The sequence below is a fragment of the Triticum aestivum genome, chromosome 3A (genome assembly GCF_018294505.1).
Source record: "Triticum aestivum cultivar Chinese Spring chromosome 3A, IWGSC CS RefSeq v2.1, whole genome shotgun sequence".
NCBI lineage: Eukaryota > Viridiplantae > Streptophyta > Magnoliopsida > Poales > Poaceae > Triticum > Triticum aestivum.
The window spans coordinates 752,978,107-752,992,214 of NC_057800.1; the positions used below are offsets into that span (position 1 = coordinate 752,978,107).

A 14,108-nucleotide genomic window follows, 5' to 3' on the forward strand; every position below is an offset into this window, starting at 1 on the left:
GATTTAATAAAGTGTGGCCGTATGTATCGTTCTGATGTAGAGGCCGGGGTGTCCCCTTTTTGAAAGAAAAAAGAAAAGAAAAGAAAAGAAAAAGCAGTACTTGCTAGGTCGTACTGTAATTGGATTCGGAGCGGACAGCGGAGGCCTTGTCCGAGATGGAATTGAATTGTAGTTGTAGGAGTCCACGTCCAGCTAGGTACTCTATGCAATCTATTGTACTTGTAGGCAGCCCTGCACTTAATTTGCAGGCAGAAACAAATCCAAGGAATCCATGGCGGCGGAAGAGACGACGACGACGACGACGAGGATGGAGATGGTGGCGCTGCGGAGCCAGGAGGGCGTGGATTTCGTGGTTCCACCTTCTTACGTCGTAGGATGGAGCTCGACCGCGACAACTACATCGTCCCCGCCGACGGCGACGAGACCAAGTACACCCATATCTTGCTCCGCTCCATCCGAGCCGACGTCCTACCCAAGGTTCTGCACTACTGCAAGAGGCACGCCATTGCCACTGACGACGACCGGGCCCTCGGCGGCGATTGGGACGCGGGGTTCATCGGCAGCGTCGACCTCGACACCCTCTACGATCTCATCCTGGTGATTCATTAATCAATTTGTTTCCTCTCCATCTCTTCTACAACCACATAACCAGCAACTAATCATGTGCTTGCTTGCACCATATTTTTTTTACTTCAACTTTTGAGTTTTTTTTTTTGGAGACAATTCAACTTTTGAGCTTTGAAGCATATATATTGATGGTGCTAGTTACTGTTAAATCGCAGGCTTCGGAGAAGCTCGAGGTCCGAGGGCTCCTCGGCCTGAGCTGCCGGGCCCTCGCCGACAAGATCAAGGGGAAGTCGCCACGCGAGACCTGCCATATCCTCGACATCAGGGGCATCTTCGACGGACGCGGATCTTTCACGCATATGCTTCGGAGCCCTGCTATCTTGGCCATCCGCCACTGTTGTGTGTCTCGAGATGCGAGGAGAACCTATGGGCACTTAAACTCTCGATTAGCAGGAGTAGTTCTGTAGGTCTGCTTCGTAGGTCCTCCTCCAGGAATAGTGGCCGGCAGTAGACTTGTATGGTTTTGTTGTTTTTCACACAGTGCCAGCATCTCCCAGCACAAAAAGCATTATTGTATGAGGTCCATGCATGTCTCTCCTTCAAAGCTCTGTCACATGCATGCTCAATCTTTCTCACACAAGCTATCTCTTTTCTCACCCTCTCATATGCTGCACAAGCTCTCTTTTACCTACGAAAATAAAAGGCTTTCTCTCATACTCTCACACTCAAGTTAAAAAATAGCAAGTTCAGAATGACACTGTTTCTCTCTCTCACTCCTCTCACAGGTTCTCTCCCTTCAGTTTCTCAAAGCGAGTTGTTCTCTCAGCCCCAGTTCTCTCTCATTCAAAGCCCACACTTTTTTCTCAACGAAGGAGTAGCCAGCCCTCTAATGGCGGTCCAATCTGCGGCGTCCCTCTTTCTCTGCAACACAACCCAAATGCTAGCAAGGACATGAGAGATAAAGAGAGAGAACTCTTCCGCGCATGCGCACAATGACTTTCTGTGAGTTTTCTTGTCCTTGTCCGCTTCCTGGTGTCTTTTGTCTAGGTAGCATGTAGCAGGGTCAGGGGAGCAGTGGCCTACCACTTCGTAGGTTGATCACAGTGGACAACCTGTATATACCAACGTGGTTATGAACTGCAAAACCTGAAGATGAGCTTTGACCATGCCATGACCTCGTCTATCCCGAGGAATACATGCGGCCAGGATAGAGGCGCTCCGAAGCATATGCCTTCTCAAATATTATCCCGTCTTCGACGACGCCAATCATGACCTCAAGTTGGTGGAGAAGGCGTTGGCGGCTCTTAACATAGTCCGTTGCCAAGACTTCACCCAATACGAACCCAAGCTCAATGCTTTCAAGTGTAGTCGATACTACAACTTTGAGAACCTAGCCTTCTTCGACTTCGACAAAGAGTGTGAGTGTCGATACCACAATTTTTTATCACCATCATCAAACTTGTTCTTCTTCTTCTAGGTCTTCACTGCACGACACAATATCAATATATGAGTATGCATGTGTTACATGTTGGTTTTGATTTGTTATCATGGCTTTTATTTATTCATGTGCAGCTAGCTTCCAACGTGGTCCCCCGCTCCACAAGTTACCTTCACCCGAGTCGATCCAACGATATTGCCTCAATGTCATTTCTGTCAAGGCGTGTGAATCGGATGTTGGCTATCCGATCAGCGTGTTTGGAACCGTTATAGCGAGGGACTATGTCGACTACAGATGCGTCTATCTGTTTAGGCGTGAAAGGGATGATCCCCAGCTCATCAGCTCTCCCGTATGTACCTTGATCTTTGTTCCTCGCCTTGTTAATTGCTGCTTATTATATCATTCCACCGTTTTTGCTTGGAAATGTAAGGCGTGTTTGACATGTTTTCTTTCCCTGAACCCTTTTGCAGGATGATATGTTATCTTTGATAGATCCATGTCGAGCGCTTGTTCCAATAGACAACGTTTATTTTGAGACTGATTTAAAGATCAAGTGTGATGGAGGGGCAGATAGAGTTTTCAGTAAAGGCATAACGGAATTCAATTGGGTTTGCATCCCTACATACAAGCAAACCATGACGGTCAGTGTGTATAGTTTCCTGAGTGACGTGGAGTTTTTATGTGCACTGGTTCACGAACCCGTAGAAGCCACCATTGCAATCAATGTTTTGAAGGGCCCATGTAATATCTCAAGAGTAGCCGCTTCGACTCCCGGAAACTTCAAGGATCAAATCGTTCCATGCGAATCAGCGGGCAGTCCGTCGGTAGTCGGCGATGGTGAGTCCATCCCGTTAACTCGGAGCGTGGTAGCTATCTCGCTAGATCGGAAGTTGACGCTCTTCCTTGTTGGTGGTGACGCGTGTGAACACCTTGCCCTCACTCTAGGATATTCCGATCAAGTGCTTATTCGCAAGATGGGTTGTGCGGTGCTGGAGGTAATAGTTGGGTGGACATATGTGCCGAAAAGAGAGATGCCTAATATGTTTAAGGATATTGGAAAACATACACGCCTCTTGCTGTGAGAAGGTATGGTGCCGATGGAGGCCACGTATTAGTTGTTTGTATAATTGTGGTACTCCTTCAATTAGAAGATGTAAGGCGTTACATAATTGTGTTTTAGATGTAACATAATTTTGTATTAGATGTAAGGCGTTATGTGAGAGGATTTCACGAAATGTAATTGGAGGTACTCTGAGCTTTTTGTTCATAAAAAAAATGGTTTGCAAGAGCATGAAATCAACATAGATCAATATGCATATACATACTGTAGAAAGTGTTGTGGCATTGTGGGTCTTGACTACTATACATATACTCGTGGTGATAGGATATCATTAGTTTCTAGCATTGTAGCTAGATTGCACTTTAGAGTGCTCTCAACAACTTGTATTCATATAAATAAAGGTATTGCACAAAATGAAACGAATTGCATAGAGAGGTTAAAGCCTGCAATAGTTTGCAAATATAATTAGTATGTTGCAGGAGAAAAGTAGAAGAAACACACGAGCAACTAAATATGAAAGGAAATTCATAGAAAGTGGAAGTCCAGACAAAAGGACATGTTGTTAGATCAGACACACACATATCCACACAGTCTTAGCTAGCTAGCGGGTTCTATAGCCTAGTGTGACATTGAACTCCACGTGTCACTTTTCATAATAACTTTCATCAAAGACAAACCTAACGCAAATGATTGGACACACACAAACAATCGTCACGGTGGGCAGATGGGTGGTGCAAGAGAAGGGGAAGAGGAGGAAGGAAACACGAAGAAGGATTGGCGAGACAAGGTCAAATGGTACATACGATGCATTACGAGTAGCGTGTGTCGAGTCGGGCATAGAGGCACTGTTTGGTCAAGGCGTTGAAGCGCTCCTTCCGGCTTGATGGCCTCAAAAGTGACAACAAGCTAATACGACGGCTACAAAGAGAGGGTGGAGGAGGACGAGGGCGCGAGAGAAAGGTAGTTTGCAGATAAAAGGCAAAGGTCTCGCTCGTCATTGAATTGAAGAAGAGAAAAATTATGATGAGGATGAATTGGTTAGAGGATGTGCCTTTTATTTATTTATTTGATTTGATTTGAGAAAAGGAGGAAGCAAAAGCAATATGATGATATATACTTTTGTATGTATGGTGTTGAATGAATGACCTCACCTTCATCATCCACTACTCACTCAATGTTGATATATACTTTTGTATTAGGAGGAAAAGTCTCCTCCTCGTGTCGACATCTTCTACTACAGTATATGTTTTGTCCTTTTTTTATTTTAATTAAAATTGTGCTCAATCAATCATTCATTCAACTTTCTTTGAGCAGCTTCGTATCCACTATCCAGGGCGGCTGCACAAAATTGGAACGAGGCAAAGACGACGACACATGAATCATTGGGCGTGAAATTTTCTTTTTATCAGTGTTCGAGCACAACAAGTTTGAAAAAAAACAAAAAACGATTACATATTTCTTTTTCTCCTTATATACTGGAGTCTGAAACGAAAATGTGAATTAATTAACTAGGCGACCATCTGCTCCAGGTCCGACCACCGCGCCGCCAGCATGTCGCTGCCGCCGTCGTTCATCCACGACGAGTACATGTCCTCCTGCCCCCTGCTGCTGTTGCTGCTTCTGACCCCGAAAGACGTGGACCTGCGCAGCTCCGCGCCCTGCACGCCCCAGTCCAGCTTCCCGTCCGGCGACCCCCAGTCCGCCAGCATGGACGACGCCGCCGCCGGGGACGGGGAGCGGTGCACGAAGGTCTGGCTGCGGTTGGTGAAGGCGGCGGCGCGGGCGCTCAGCCCCCCCATCCCCATGGGCGGCTTCGTGTTGCCGCGCGCGCTGCTATGCTGTTGTTGCTGGTGCTGCTGTTGCTGCTGCTGCTGCTGCTGTTGCTGCTGCTGCTGGTGCTGCAGGGAGGAGAGCGCCTGCACGTAGGCGGCGACGAGGCCGGGCGAGTAGTCCGGCGGCGAGTTGGCCCTGGCCATCATCATCCTGCGCGCGTACTGGTTCTGGTTGTCGGCGTCCAAGTCGAGCTCCCGCGAGCTGAGCGACGCGGTGAGCGCCGGCCTGGAGGAGGAGGAGGAGGAGCGCGGCGGCGAAGGCGAGGAGCTCGGGGATGGCGAGGCCATGGAGGCGGCGGAGGGGTTGACGGCGCGGAGCTGGCGGGTGCCGTGCGCGAAGAAGCAGATGCGGCGGGGGCAGCCGACCTCGTCCTTGCAGAGCCTGGTGCGGTACTGCGCCGGGTGGAGCCATGACTCGAAGACGCCGTGCGCGTACTCGCAGGCGTCGCCCTTGCGGCATGCTGCCGGGTCGCGGCGGAAGTCCGGGCAGGGGACGCAGGAGTATGGGACGCGGCGCGGGTCGCGGCGGCGGGCGTTCTCCCCCGGGTGGGCGAAGGGGCACTCAGTCCAGTCGTGCGTGTAGGCGCGGGAGCACGGGTTCACCTTGAAGCTGTACATGCGGAAGTCGTCGGTGGCGAACACGCCCGCGTTGATGTCCTCCGTCTGGGCCGAGTCGGAGGAGTAGTCCTTTTTGGTTGTCCTCCTGGCGGTGGCCTCCGCCGGCGAGGAGGAGGAGTCTGGTTGTTGTTGTTTCTTGGTGGGGCTGGTGGGGAGTCTGTTTTGGTGGCGGTGGTGGTGGTCGAGTGCGAGGAGGTCGGAGGATGAGGCGCCGGCGCTGAGGAGGAGGCGGGCGGCGTGTGGCGCGGAGGGCGCGCGGCCCTGGTGGGCGAGGAGGAGCGGGGTGGCGCCGTCGGAGGCGGAGGCGCGGGCGGCCTCGGAGGGGGCGATGGAGAGGACGTAGGAGAGGACGGTGGTGCTGCCGTAGAGCGCGGCGACCATGGCGGGGGTGCGCAGGTGGAGCGCCAGCCTGTTGGTGGTGTTGGTGGGCTTGGGAGATGGGCCGTACCACGGGGATGCGGCGACGAGGGAGAGGTTGTCCTCCAGCACGGCGCGGCGGAAGGCGGGCAGGTCGTCGTCGGCGGCGAGCTCGAGGAGGTAGGAGGAGGGGTGGTCGTGGGTGGCGCAGGCGGCGGTGGCGTTGCGGAGGCCCGGGCACATGGTTTGGTTTTGGTTTGGTTTGCTTGGTGGTGGAATGGAAAGGAGACGGAGGTGAGAGGTGAGAGGTGGGGATGATGGATGAGTGGATGCGGTTGAGGATGCCGGGAAGCCATGGATGGGGTGGAGGTTATATAGACGGACACGGTTGGGCCGGCCTAGTGGAGGGAGGTGGCGCTGTCGTCGTCGTCGTCGGAAGGGGCGAAGCTTCTCTTGACCGCGTGCCCGTGCGTGTGCGTGTGCGGATGGGTGCTCATTTTGCGCGTGCGTGATGCTTCCCCGCACCTGCAGCAGCTCACTCCTCTCTCAGTGGTGTGCTGGGTCACCCTCACCCACTGGCACTGGAGGAGAGGAGAGGAGAGGAGAGGAGAGGAGTGTAGGGCCATGTCGCGGCAGCTGCTGCTTTGCTTCCTTTCTTCTTCCTCCTCATCCTCATCCTCTTGCTTGCATCAAGTTGCAAGTGCTGAGGTTGAGGTTGAGCTGACCCTTTGACTCGCTCTTCCTTGCGACCAGACCTCCTCGTTTCGGGAGCTTGAATTGAAACTCTATTCGATTCACCAGTCAACGGTCAAGCCTGCCACTAATAACTACTCCCTCCCGTCCTTTTTACTCTGCATATTAAAATTCTTTGAAGTCAGACATTGATTAATTAGTTAATTGGTTACTTTCTTTCCCCGTAGAAGAACCACCCCATTACTGTTACTAACAGTTGATGCCAACCTATCCACAAAGCAGCCACTTTTCCTTTTTGTTGCTTTCGGAAAAAGGAGGACACTGCTAAATGCTAATGGTAGTGGAGTAGCTTTTTTTCCAATCAACTGGCCGATGCATCACAGAATCGCCAGCTATAAATCATAATACACTAGTACAATTCATCTCACGGAAAATTTCTTGTATAATTGGTGCTAAAGCAAAACTTTCTTTAACCAGAGTAAGAGCCAAGATGGTAAAAGCTCTTAGCTAGATATATATAATTAACACATGTTGTCGTTAAGCTCTCCCTCCTAAACCAAAAGACCACGACACACTACTCACTAGCAGTGACAGCAAAACTAAACAGTTGGCCTACTTTTTACCCGAAGTTGAACTGGAAGCCACCGGGGAAGCCCCCGCCGGGGAACCCACCGCCGTGGTGGAACGTGTACTGCTGCCCACCGCCTCCGCCGAACGGGTCAAAGCTGCCGCCGCCTCCCCCCATGCCCATCTCCTCCAGGTCCTCTCCCCGGTCGTACCTCACACGCTTGTCCTCGTCGCTAAGCACCTGCACACACACGACGCACATACAGTTAAAAACAACATCATATCTAAGCTGCGCACCTCTTTTTCAATCAATCTTGCTGTGTCTATTTGTTTTTCTTTTTCCCTTTTCATCACTTAAAACAGTACCTCGTATGCGGAGGCGATCTCTCGGAACATGTTCTCCGCCTCCTCGCGGTTCTCCACGTTCTTGTCCGGGTGCCACTGCAGCGCCAGCCTCTTGTACGCGCGCTTGATGTCCGCGGCCGATGCTGTCTTTGAGATGCCCAGGATCTTGTACCAGTCTTTCCTTTTGCTCAGCTTGAGCTGCCTTTCAGCTTTCATGAGCGCCTCTCTGATTGCCATGTCCTGAGTCAGCAGTCAAAAGAAAAATCGCTGTCAGACCACAGTCCATTTGTTCACACGAGCCATAAACCAAGCTTGCAAGTAAAACTATCCACTGGAGATGCGTGATCCTTATTTTGGAATTTCAAAGATAATAAAGGGGACAGGGACAGGAAACAGAGCATGACAGCATAGTTTCTACTGTACGTGTAACCTCAGCCAGAGTCTCTCTTCAAACAATTTACATAATCGTTAACTTTTAACCACAAGTTGAACCCCGTATTATACCGAAATCTAGCTAATGCAGGATCTATTGTTGTGTACGTCATCCATCCAAGCAGTTAAAAGACATGATTTGTACACTGGGAAACTATATTTACTTGTGTTGGTACTCACTGAGCATAACAAACCGATTTCCTCAGAACACAATTGTATTCAGACTAATGGAAATAGGAATAACAAGATGCATGCAAACAGAAGCACATCATCAGAGAGTAAAACAAATACAGCAACATCAGAGAGTAAATCAAATACCGCAAGATGCAAGTTTTAACTAAAATGAAAATCAAATTGGCATGCTCTGACAGACTGGGAGCTTAGGCTTCTTCAGTTGGGACAGAAACAAAAAAAGATATGCTCACAAATGACCTTAGTTGTGATATACTCAGGACAGCAAAGCAAACTTGCAAAAAATTCACCTGTGGGGATTTCTGGGCAGCCTCTTTGAGGTCCTCAACCGCACCTTCCCAATCTTCTGTTAGAAGTTTAGCCTCACCTCTCTGCAGCAAGTATGAGAAACAGTTCAATTAAGAGGTTTACAAAATCTGGCATAATGCGTAAGTTCATTCTGTTGTATAGTGCATACTTTCAATCTCCTGAAATAACACCAGTAATGAAATATATATTGATTACCATATCTGTCATAATTTACTTGCGCGCCCTGTAGATATAAGCTAAGCATATAGAAAGTGCAAGATATTGCAATTCTACGTAGAGCAAACAATTTCCTTGATGCTACAGTCTAATAGCCGCAAGTAGCCGCAAAAGGCAAGAGGGGCCAAGATGCATGTAAGACAGGTATATGTGCCAGCAGAGATGTGCTATATTTGCATTCTAAACTTGAATGCATGATTGTGTGTAAGTCTAAGAAAGCAATGTTACCTGTGCCAAAGCATCAACAAGTTCTTCATCTATGCTGAGTGCTTCTGTACAGCTGTTGATTGCCTCCTTGCCTCTCCCAAGTTTAACCAGAGTCTTACATAGCCCGAGATAAAGTTGTACGTTGTACATAGTGTGGTCTGGATCCATTGCTAGTGCTGCCTTGTAGTCTTCAACAGCCACGCGGAACTTGCTCTTGGCAGCATTATCCTCTGCCTGCATGCACACCACTTTCCTTTCTTATTACGGTGTCCTAAACTCCCAGTTTAATCGATAGAGAAATTACCAAATAAAACTCACGCTCTTGGTCTTCTTCAGAAGTTTTTTCAACCCAAAATACGCCTTCTTCAATTCTGAATGTTCAGGGTCTAGACGCAGTCCTTTCTGGTAGTGCCTAAACAGAAAGTGTTGTTATTGGTGTAGCGAATACTTAATCTTATCGGCGTTATGTGCCTGTACTCGCACCTTTTCAAATGAAAAGCACGAGACATTCTTTACCTGTTGGCAACATCATGATCAGCAAGGTAATAGTATGCTCGACCACGAAGTAACAGTGCATCCAAGTTATCTTCATCTTCCTTGAGAATAAATCCTGTCTCCGAAATAACATTTGAATAGTCTTTCAGTGCTAGCAACGCTTTAGCCTTGAGAAGCTTTGCCTGAAAAAACAACAGTTGTCGTGTTACTGCTGCTTACTGAATGAGACAGGATGGCACATAATATTCGTGGTTGCACATGATTACTAGGTGAAGTATACATACTCCTTAAAGTGTACCTTTAAGCAACCTGGAGAAAAGACGAGCACAATTTTATTGACGTACTCCAGGACTTTTGAGAATTCTCCAGCATCAGACTGGCTATAAGCAGATTCCAACGCGTTTTGAGCCTGCAGCAGCTGAGCTAGTTCCTTCTCCACTGAAGCAGTCCCAGGCTTGAGCTCCAGGAATTTGTTATAGTCACTCTCAGCTTCCTTGTGTCTAGAGTTCAGAAAGCACGTTAATTAGGGACGTGAGGAAGAAGGAACAGTGAAAATATGAAATGAACGCCATTAAAATCAGCTACTTGTGGGGGCCGGCAGTACAAAGGAACAGTTTGGAAGGTATACTAGTTCTACCTTTCTAGCCATCCTCGTGTTTGTACTCCCTCCGTTTTTATTTACACCGCAAATTAGCTTGGACTGAAATCAAACTTTATATAAAGTTTGACCAAGTTTGTAGAAAACAATATGAACATTTACAATAACAAATCTATTGATTTGAAAATATATGCAATGATGAATCCAATGGTATTGATTTAGTGGTGTATATGTTAACACAGTATATTTTTCTACAAACTTGTTGAAAGTGTACAAAGTTTGACTTTAGACAAACCTAATATGCGGAGTAAACAAAATAAAAACAGAGGGAGTACATATACAAGTTACAAGTGGCGGACATGGCAGCCGAAATTAGAAATAAGAAGTAAAGTAGGTCTTGATTAGTGGAGAAAAATGATTACCTGCATCTGTGACGAAGCACCGTTGCGCGCTGCCTGTAAGCTTCGGAATGGTTGGGGTCGAGCTCAAGGACAGCGTTCAGCAGACCGAGCGCTCCGTCGTATTTCCTTAGGCTCATCATCTCGGAGGCGCTCTTGAACAATTTGGAGGGATCATTGTCTTGGACTTCTGGAGAATGGGAAGGAAAAAGGATACAGGTTATGATTCAGTCTTTCCTTCTTTCTTTGTTTGTATAATTTGTTTGTGTTTGCCTCCTGCTCGTTGCGCTCTGTTCTGGAGCAAGGGTTTTCTCTTTCTCGTGTAAAAAAAAGAAAAAGGAAAGAAGAAGAAGAAAAACTGATGGTGTAGGTAAGAGAAGAGAAAAGAAGAGAAGGGTGAAGAATCTACAGGGTTAAAAAATCTCATAATTGGTTAGAATCGAAAATGAGCACATCCTCTGCTTGTGCTTGTGCTTGTGCTCCTCCCAAGGGCCAAGGAGGAGGGAGGTGTTGCACAAGAAGAGAAAGAGGATGGCCATGGATGGGAGGTGAGGGTACCAACCCCAAGCAAGCAAGATCCCATCAATCATTCTACAGTAAATTCTAATGGGGGCGCTACCGCTAATATATGTATGTATGTATACATACATACATACATACATACATAATCTTGTGAACATAGGTAAGGTAAAACTAGAACTAGGAGCGGGGCAGAGCGAATCTATGTATGTACTATTGATGTACGTATTGAGCATGCAAATGGATCGGAGGAGAAGAGAAGAGAAGATAAGAGAAGAGGGGATTGATTGATTGGATTTACCTTGGGAGGAGGAGCAGAGGAGGATGGGGGCGTAGAAGAGCAGCAGCGGCAGCGCCAGCCGCCACGCCATCTCTTCGCCTCTTCCTCCTTCCTTCCTTCCTTCCTTCCTTCCTTCCGTTCCGTTCCGTAGATCTTAGCCCCGTCCCGTTGGATCCTATTCTATTCCATTCGAGGAAGAGGGAGAGAGCAAGAAGAAGACGAAGAAGACGAGACGAGGGGTGACGGGGAACACGTAGCCGGCCCAATGCCTTGCCGCCGCGTGGCCTTCCTTTCCTGCCTCCCCTCCGTAACGCCACCCCGGACACGCAAACTCTCACGATACGCCTCCTACCCAAGCTTGCGTACCTACATCCACACAAGTCACAACAACAACATAACTAATTCTTTCACCAGATAATACAATATGAGTAAAACATAACAGGATGGATGGGACTTCCAGTGAGATCACCGGCAAAGACATTGATCTGGATGGGACTTCCAGTGAGAACATAACATGACATAGCTTGTGCAACTGCTTTCAGCAAAGTTTCTTTCGCTCCAAAAGATAACTTCTCTTTCCAACCATTCAGACCGACATAGCATAACATGACATAGCTTATGCAACCGCTTTCCTACGCACTCTGTTAACTAGGTACTGAAAAGTGTTTGTTCTATCCAGACCAACAATAGGAGTGATATGTCTCTAACGTATCTACCTTTCCTAACGCTTTTCTTTTGTTTTGGACTCTAATTTGCATGATTTGAATGAAACTAACCCCGGACTGACGCTTTTTCAGTAGAACTATCATGGTGTTGTTTTTGTGCAGAAATAAAAGTTCTCGGAATGGAACGAAACTTTGCGAGGATTTTTTATACAATAGAAGAGAATTTCTGGAGCCAAGAGCCACCGGAGGGGGGCAACTGGGTGGGCACAACCCACCAGGGCGCGCCAGCCCTCCCAGGCGCGCCCAGGTGGGTTGTCCCCACCTGGTGGCCCCACAGACCCTGAAACCGACGCTATAAAATCCTATTTTTCTAGAAAAAATAAAGGAGAAAGAATTATCGCGATCCACGAGACAGAGTTGTCGTCACCTCCTGTTCTTCATCGGAGGGCCAGATCTGGAGTCTGTTTGGGGCTCCAAAGAGGGGGATCTTCGTTCTTCGTCATCACCAACCCTTCTTCATCGCCAATTCCATGATGTAGCAGGCCTCGCGGGACCTGATGGAGCTGCCACTGACGGCCAGTAGTTATTTATGTTAGTCTTCGATGATGGCTGACCTTCTATCAGTTAGAGTTAGGTTCTAGTTTCCTGATGATGCTCTGTAACCGTAACTGTAGATCGTCGTTCAGCTGGCGCCGGCAAGATTTGGGGCCTATTGGTGGTCGCCGGCGCCCCCCTGTTAGGTTGGATGTGTACCTGTACTTCAGTATCATCAATTTAGTAAACCTTTCGGAGAAAATTTGGTGTCCCCATGATTGAAAACCTCTGCCCAATCTTGTCCTGGAACGTGCGGGGACTTAACTCGCCCGCGAGACGAGCTTCTATTGCTGAAATTGATGTTTCCCACTGTTGGGGAACGTAGTAATTTCAAAATTTTCCTACGCACACACAAGATCATGGTGATGCATAGCAACGAGAGGGAAGAGTGTTGTCCACGTACCCTCGTAGACCAAAAGCGGAAGTGTTATAACAACGTGGTTGATGTAGTCGTACGACTTCACGATCCGACCGATCCAAGTACCGAACGTACGGCTGAGGGAGTCCTGGACTAAGGGGTCCTCGTGCGTCCGGCCTATTGCCATGGGCCGGACTGATGGGCTATGAAGATACGGAGACCGAAGACTGCACCCATGTCCGGATGGGACTCTCCTTGACGTGGAAGGCAAGCTTGGCGACGAAATATGTAGATTTCCCTTTTTGTAACCGACCTTGTGTAATCCTAGATCCTCATGGTGTCTATATAAACCGGAGGACTTAGTTCGGATATGAGATACTCAATACCGTACTCATACAGGCTAGACTTCTAGGGTTTAGCCATTACGATCTCGTGGTAGATCAACTCTTGTAATACTCATATTCACCAAGATCAATCAAGCAGGAAGTAGGGTATTACCTCCATAGAGAGGGCCCGAACTGCTACCTCTTTTAGCACTGCGTTGGTTTTCCCCGAAGAGGAAGGGATGATGCAGCAAAGTAGTGTAAGTATTTCCATCAGTTTTTGAGAACCAAGGTATCAATCCAGTAGGAGGCTACACGCAAGTCCCTCGTACCTGCACAAAACAAATAAATCCTCGCAACCAATGCAAATAGGGATTGTCAATCCCTATAGGGCCACTTACGAGAGTGAGATCTGATAGATATGATAAGATAATATTTTTGGTATTTTTATGATAAAGATGCAAAGTAAAATAAAGGCAAAATAAATAGCAAAGTAAATAACTAAGTAGTAGGAGATTGATATGATAAAGATAGACCCGGGGGCCATAGGTTTCACTAGTGGCTTCTCTCGAGAGCATAAGTATTATACGGTGGGTGAACAAATTACTATTGAGCAATTGACAGAATTGAGCATAGTTATGAGAATATCTAGGTATGATCATGTATATAGGCATCACGTCCGAGACAAGTAGACCGACTCCTGCCTGCATCTACTACTATTACTCCACTCATCGACCGCTATCCAGCATGCATCTAGAGTATTAAGTTAAAAACAGAGTAACGCCTTAAGCAAGATGACATGATGTAGAGGGATAGACTCATGCAATATGAAGAAAACCCCATCTTGTTATCCTCGATGGCAACAATACAATACGTGCCTTGCTGCCCTTACTGTCACCGGGAAAGGACACCGCAATATTGAACCCAAAGCTAAGCACTTCTCCCATTGCAAGAAAGATCAATCTAGTAGGCCAAACCAAACTGATAATTCAAAGAGACTTGCAAAGATAACCAATCATACATAAAAGAATTCAGAGAAGATTCA

The 14,108-nt window shown here is 47.7% G+C and overlaps 3 protein-coding genes across 4 annotated transcripts; 1 reads left to right on the forward strand and 2 right to left on the reverse strand.

The window, feature by feature from the left end:
• Positions 1–251: 251 nt before the first annotated feature.
• Positions 252–1,171, forward strand: LOC123059732 (SKP1-like protein 15). The gene is made up of 2 exons (XM_044482217.1): positions 252–597; positions 783–1,171. The coding sequence occupies exons 1-2, from the start codon at positions 376–378 to the stop codon at positions 1,032–1,034; spliced, it is 474 nt and encodes a 157-aa protein (XP_044338152.1). The 5' UTR covers positions 252–375; the 3' UTR covers positions 1,035–1,171.
• Positions 1,172–4,447: 3,276 nt separating this feature from the next.
• On the reverse strand, positions 4,448–6,341 carry LOC123063756 (zinc finger CCCH domain-containing protein 33). Its single transcript, XM_044487672.1, has one exon. The coding sequence runs from the start codon at positions 6,113–6,115 to the stop codon at positions 4,574–4,576; it is 1,542 nt and encodes a 513-aa protein (XP_044343607.1). The 5' UTR covers positions 6,116–6,341; the 3' UTR covers positions 4,448–4,573.
• Positions 6,342–6,989: 648 nt separating this feature from the next.
• On the reverse strand, positions 6,990–11,402 carry LOC123063757 (dnaJ protein P58IPK homolog B). 2 transcript variants are annotated; one of them, XM_044487673.1, is made up of 9 exons: positions 11,145–11,402; positions 10,349–10,514; positions 9,627–9,828; positions 9,350–9,510; positions 9,152–9,245; positions 8,855–9,067; positions 8,392–8,472; positions 7,499–7,717; positions 6,990–7,373 (listed from the first exon to the last, which is right to left on the reverse strand). In XM_044487673.1, the coding sequence occupies exons 1-9, from the start codon at positions 11,212–11,214 to the stop codon at positions 7,185–7,187; spliced, it is 1,395 nt and encodes a 464-aa protein (XP_044343608.1). In that variant the 5' UTR covers positions 11,215–11,402; the 3' UTR covers positions 6,990–7,184. The 2 variants fall into 2 exon arrangements, with proteins under 2 accessions (XP_044343608.1, XP_044343609.1); XM_044487674.1 differs by having other exon boundaries at positions 10,349–10,511; positions 11,145–11,347.
• Between the last annotated feature and the right edge of the window lie 2,706 nt (positions 11,403–14,108).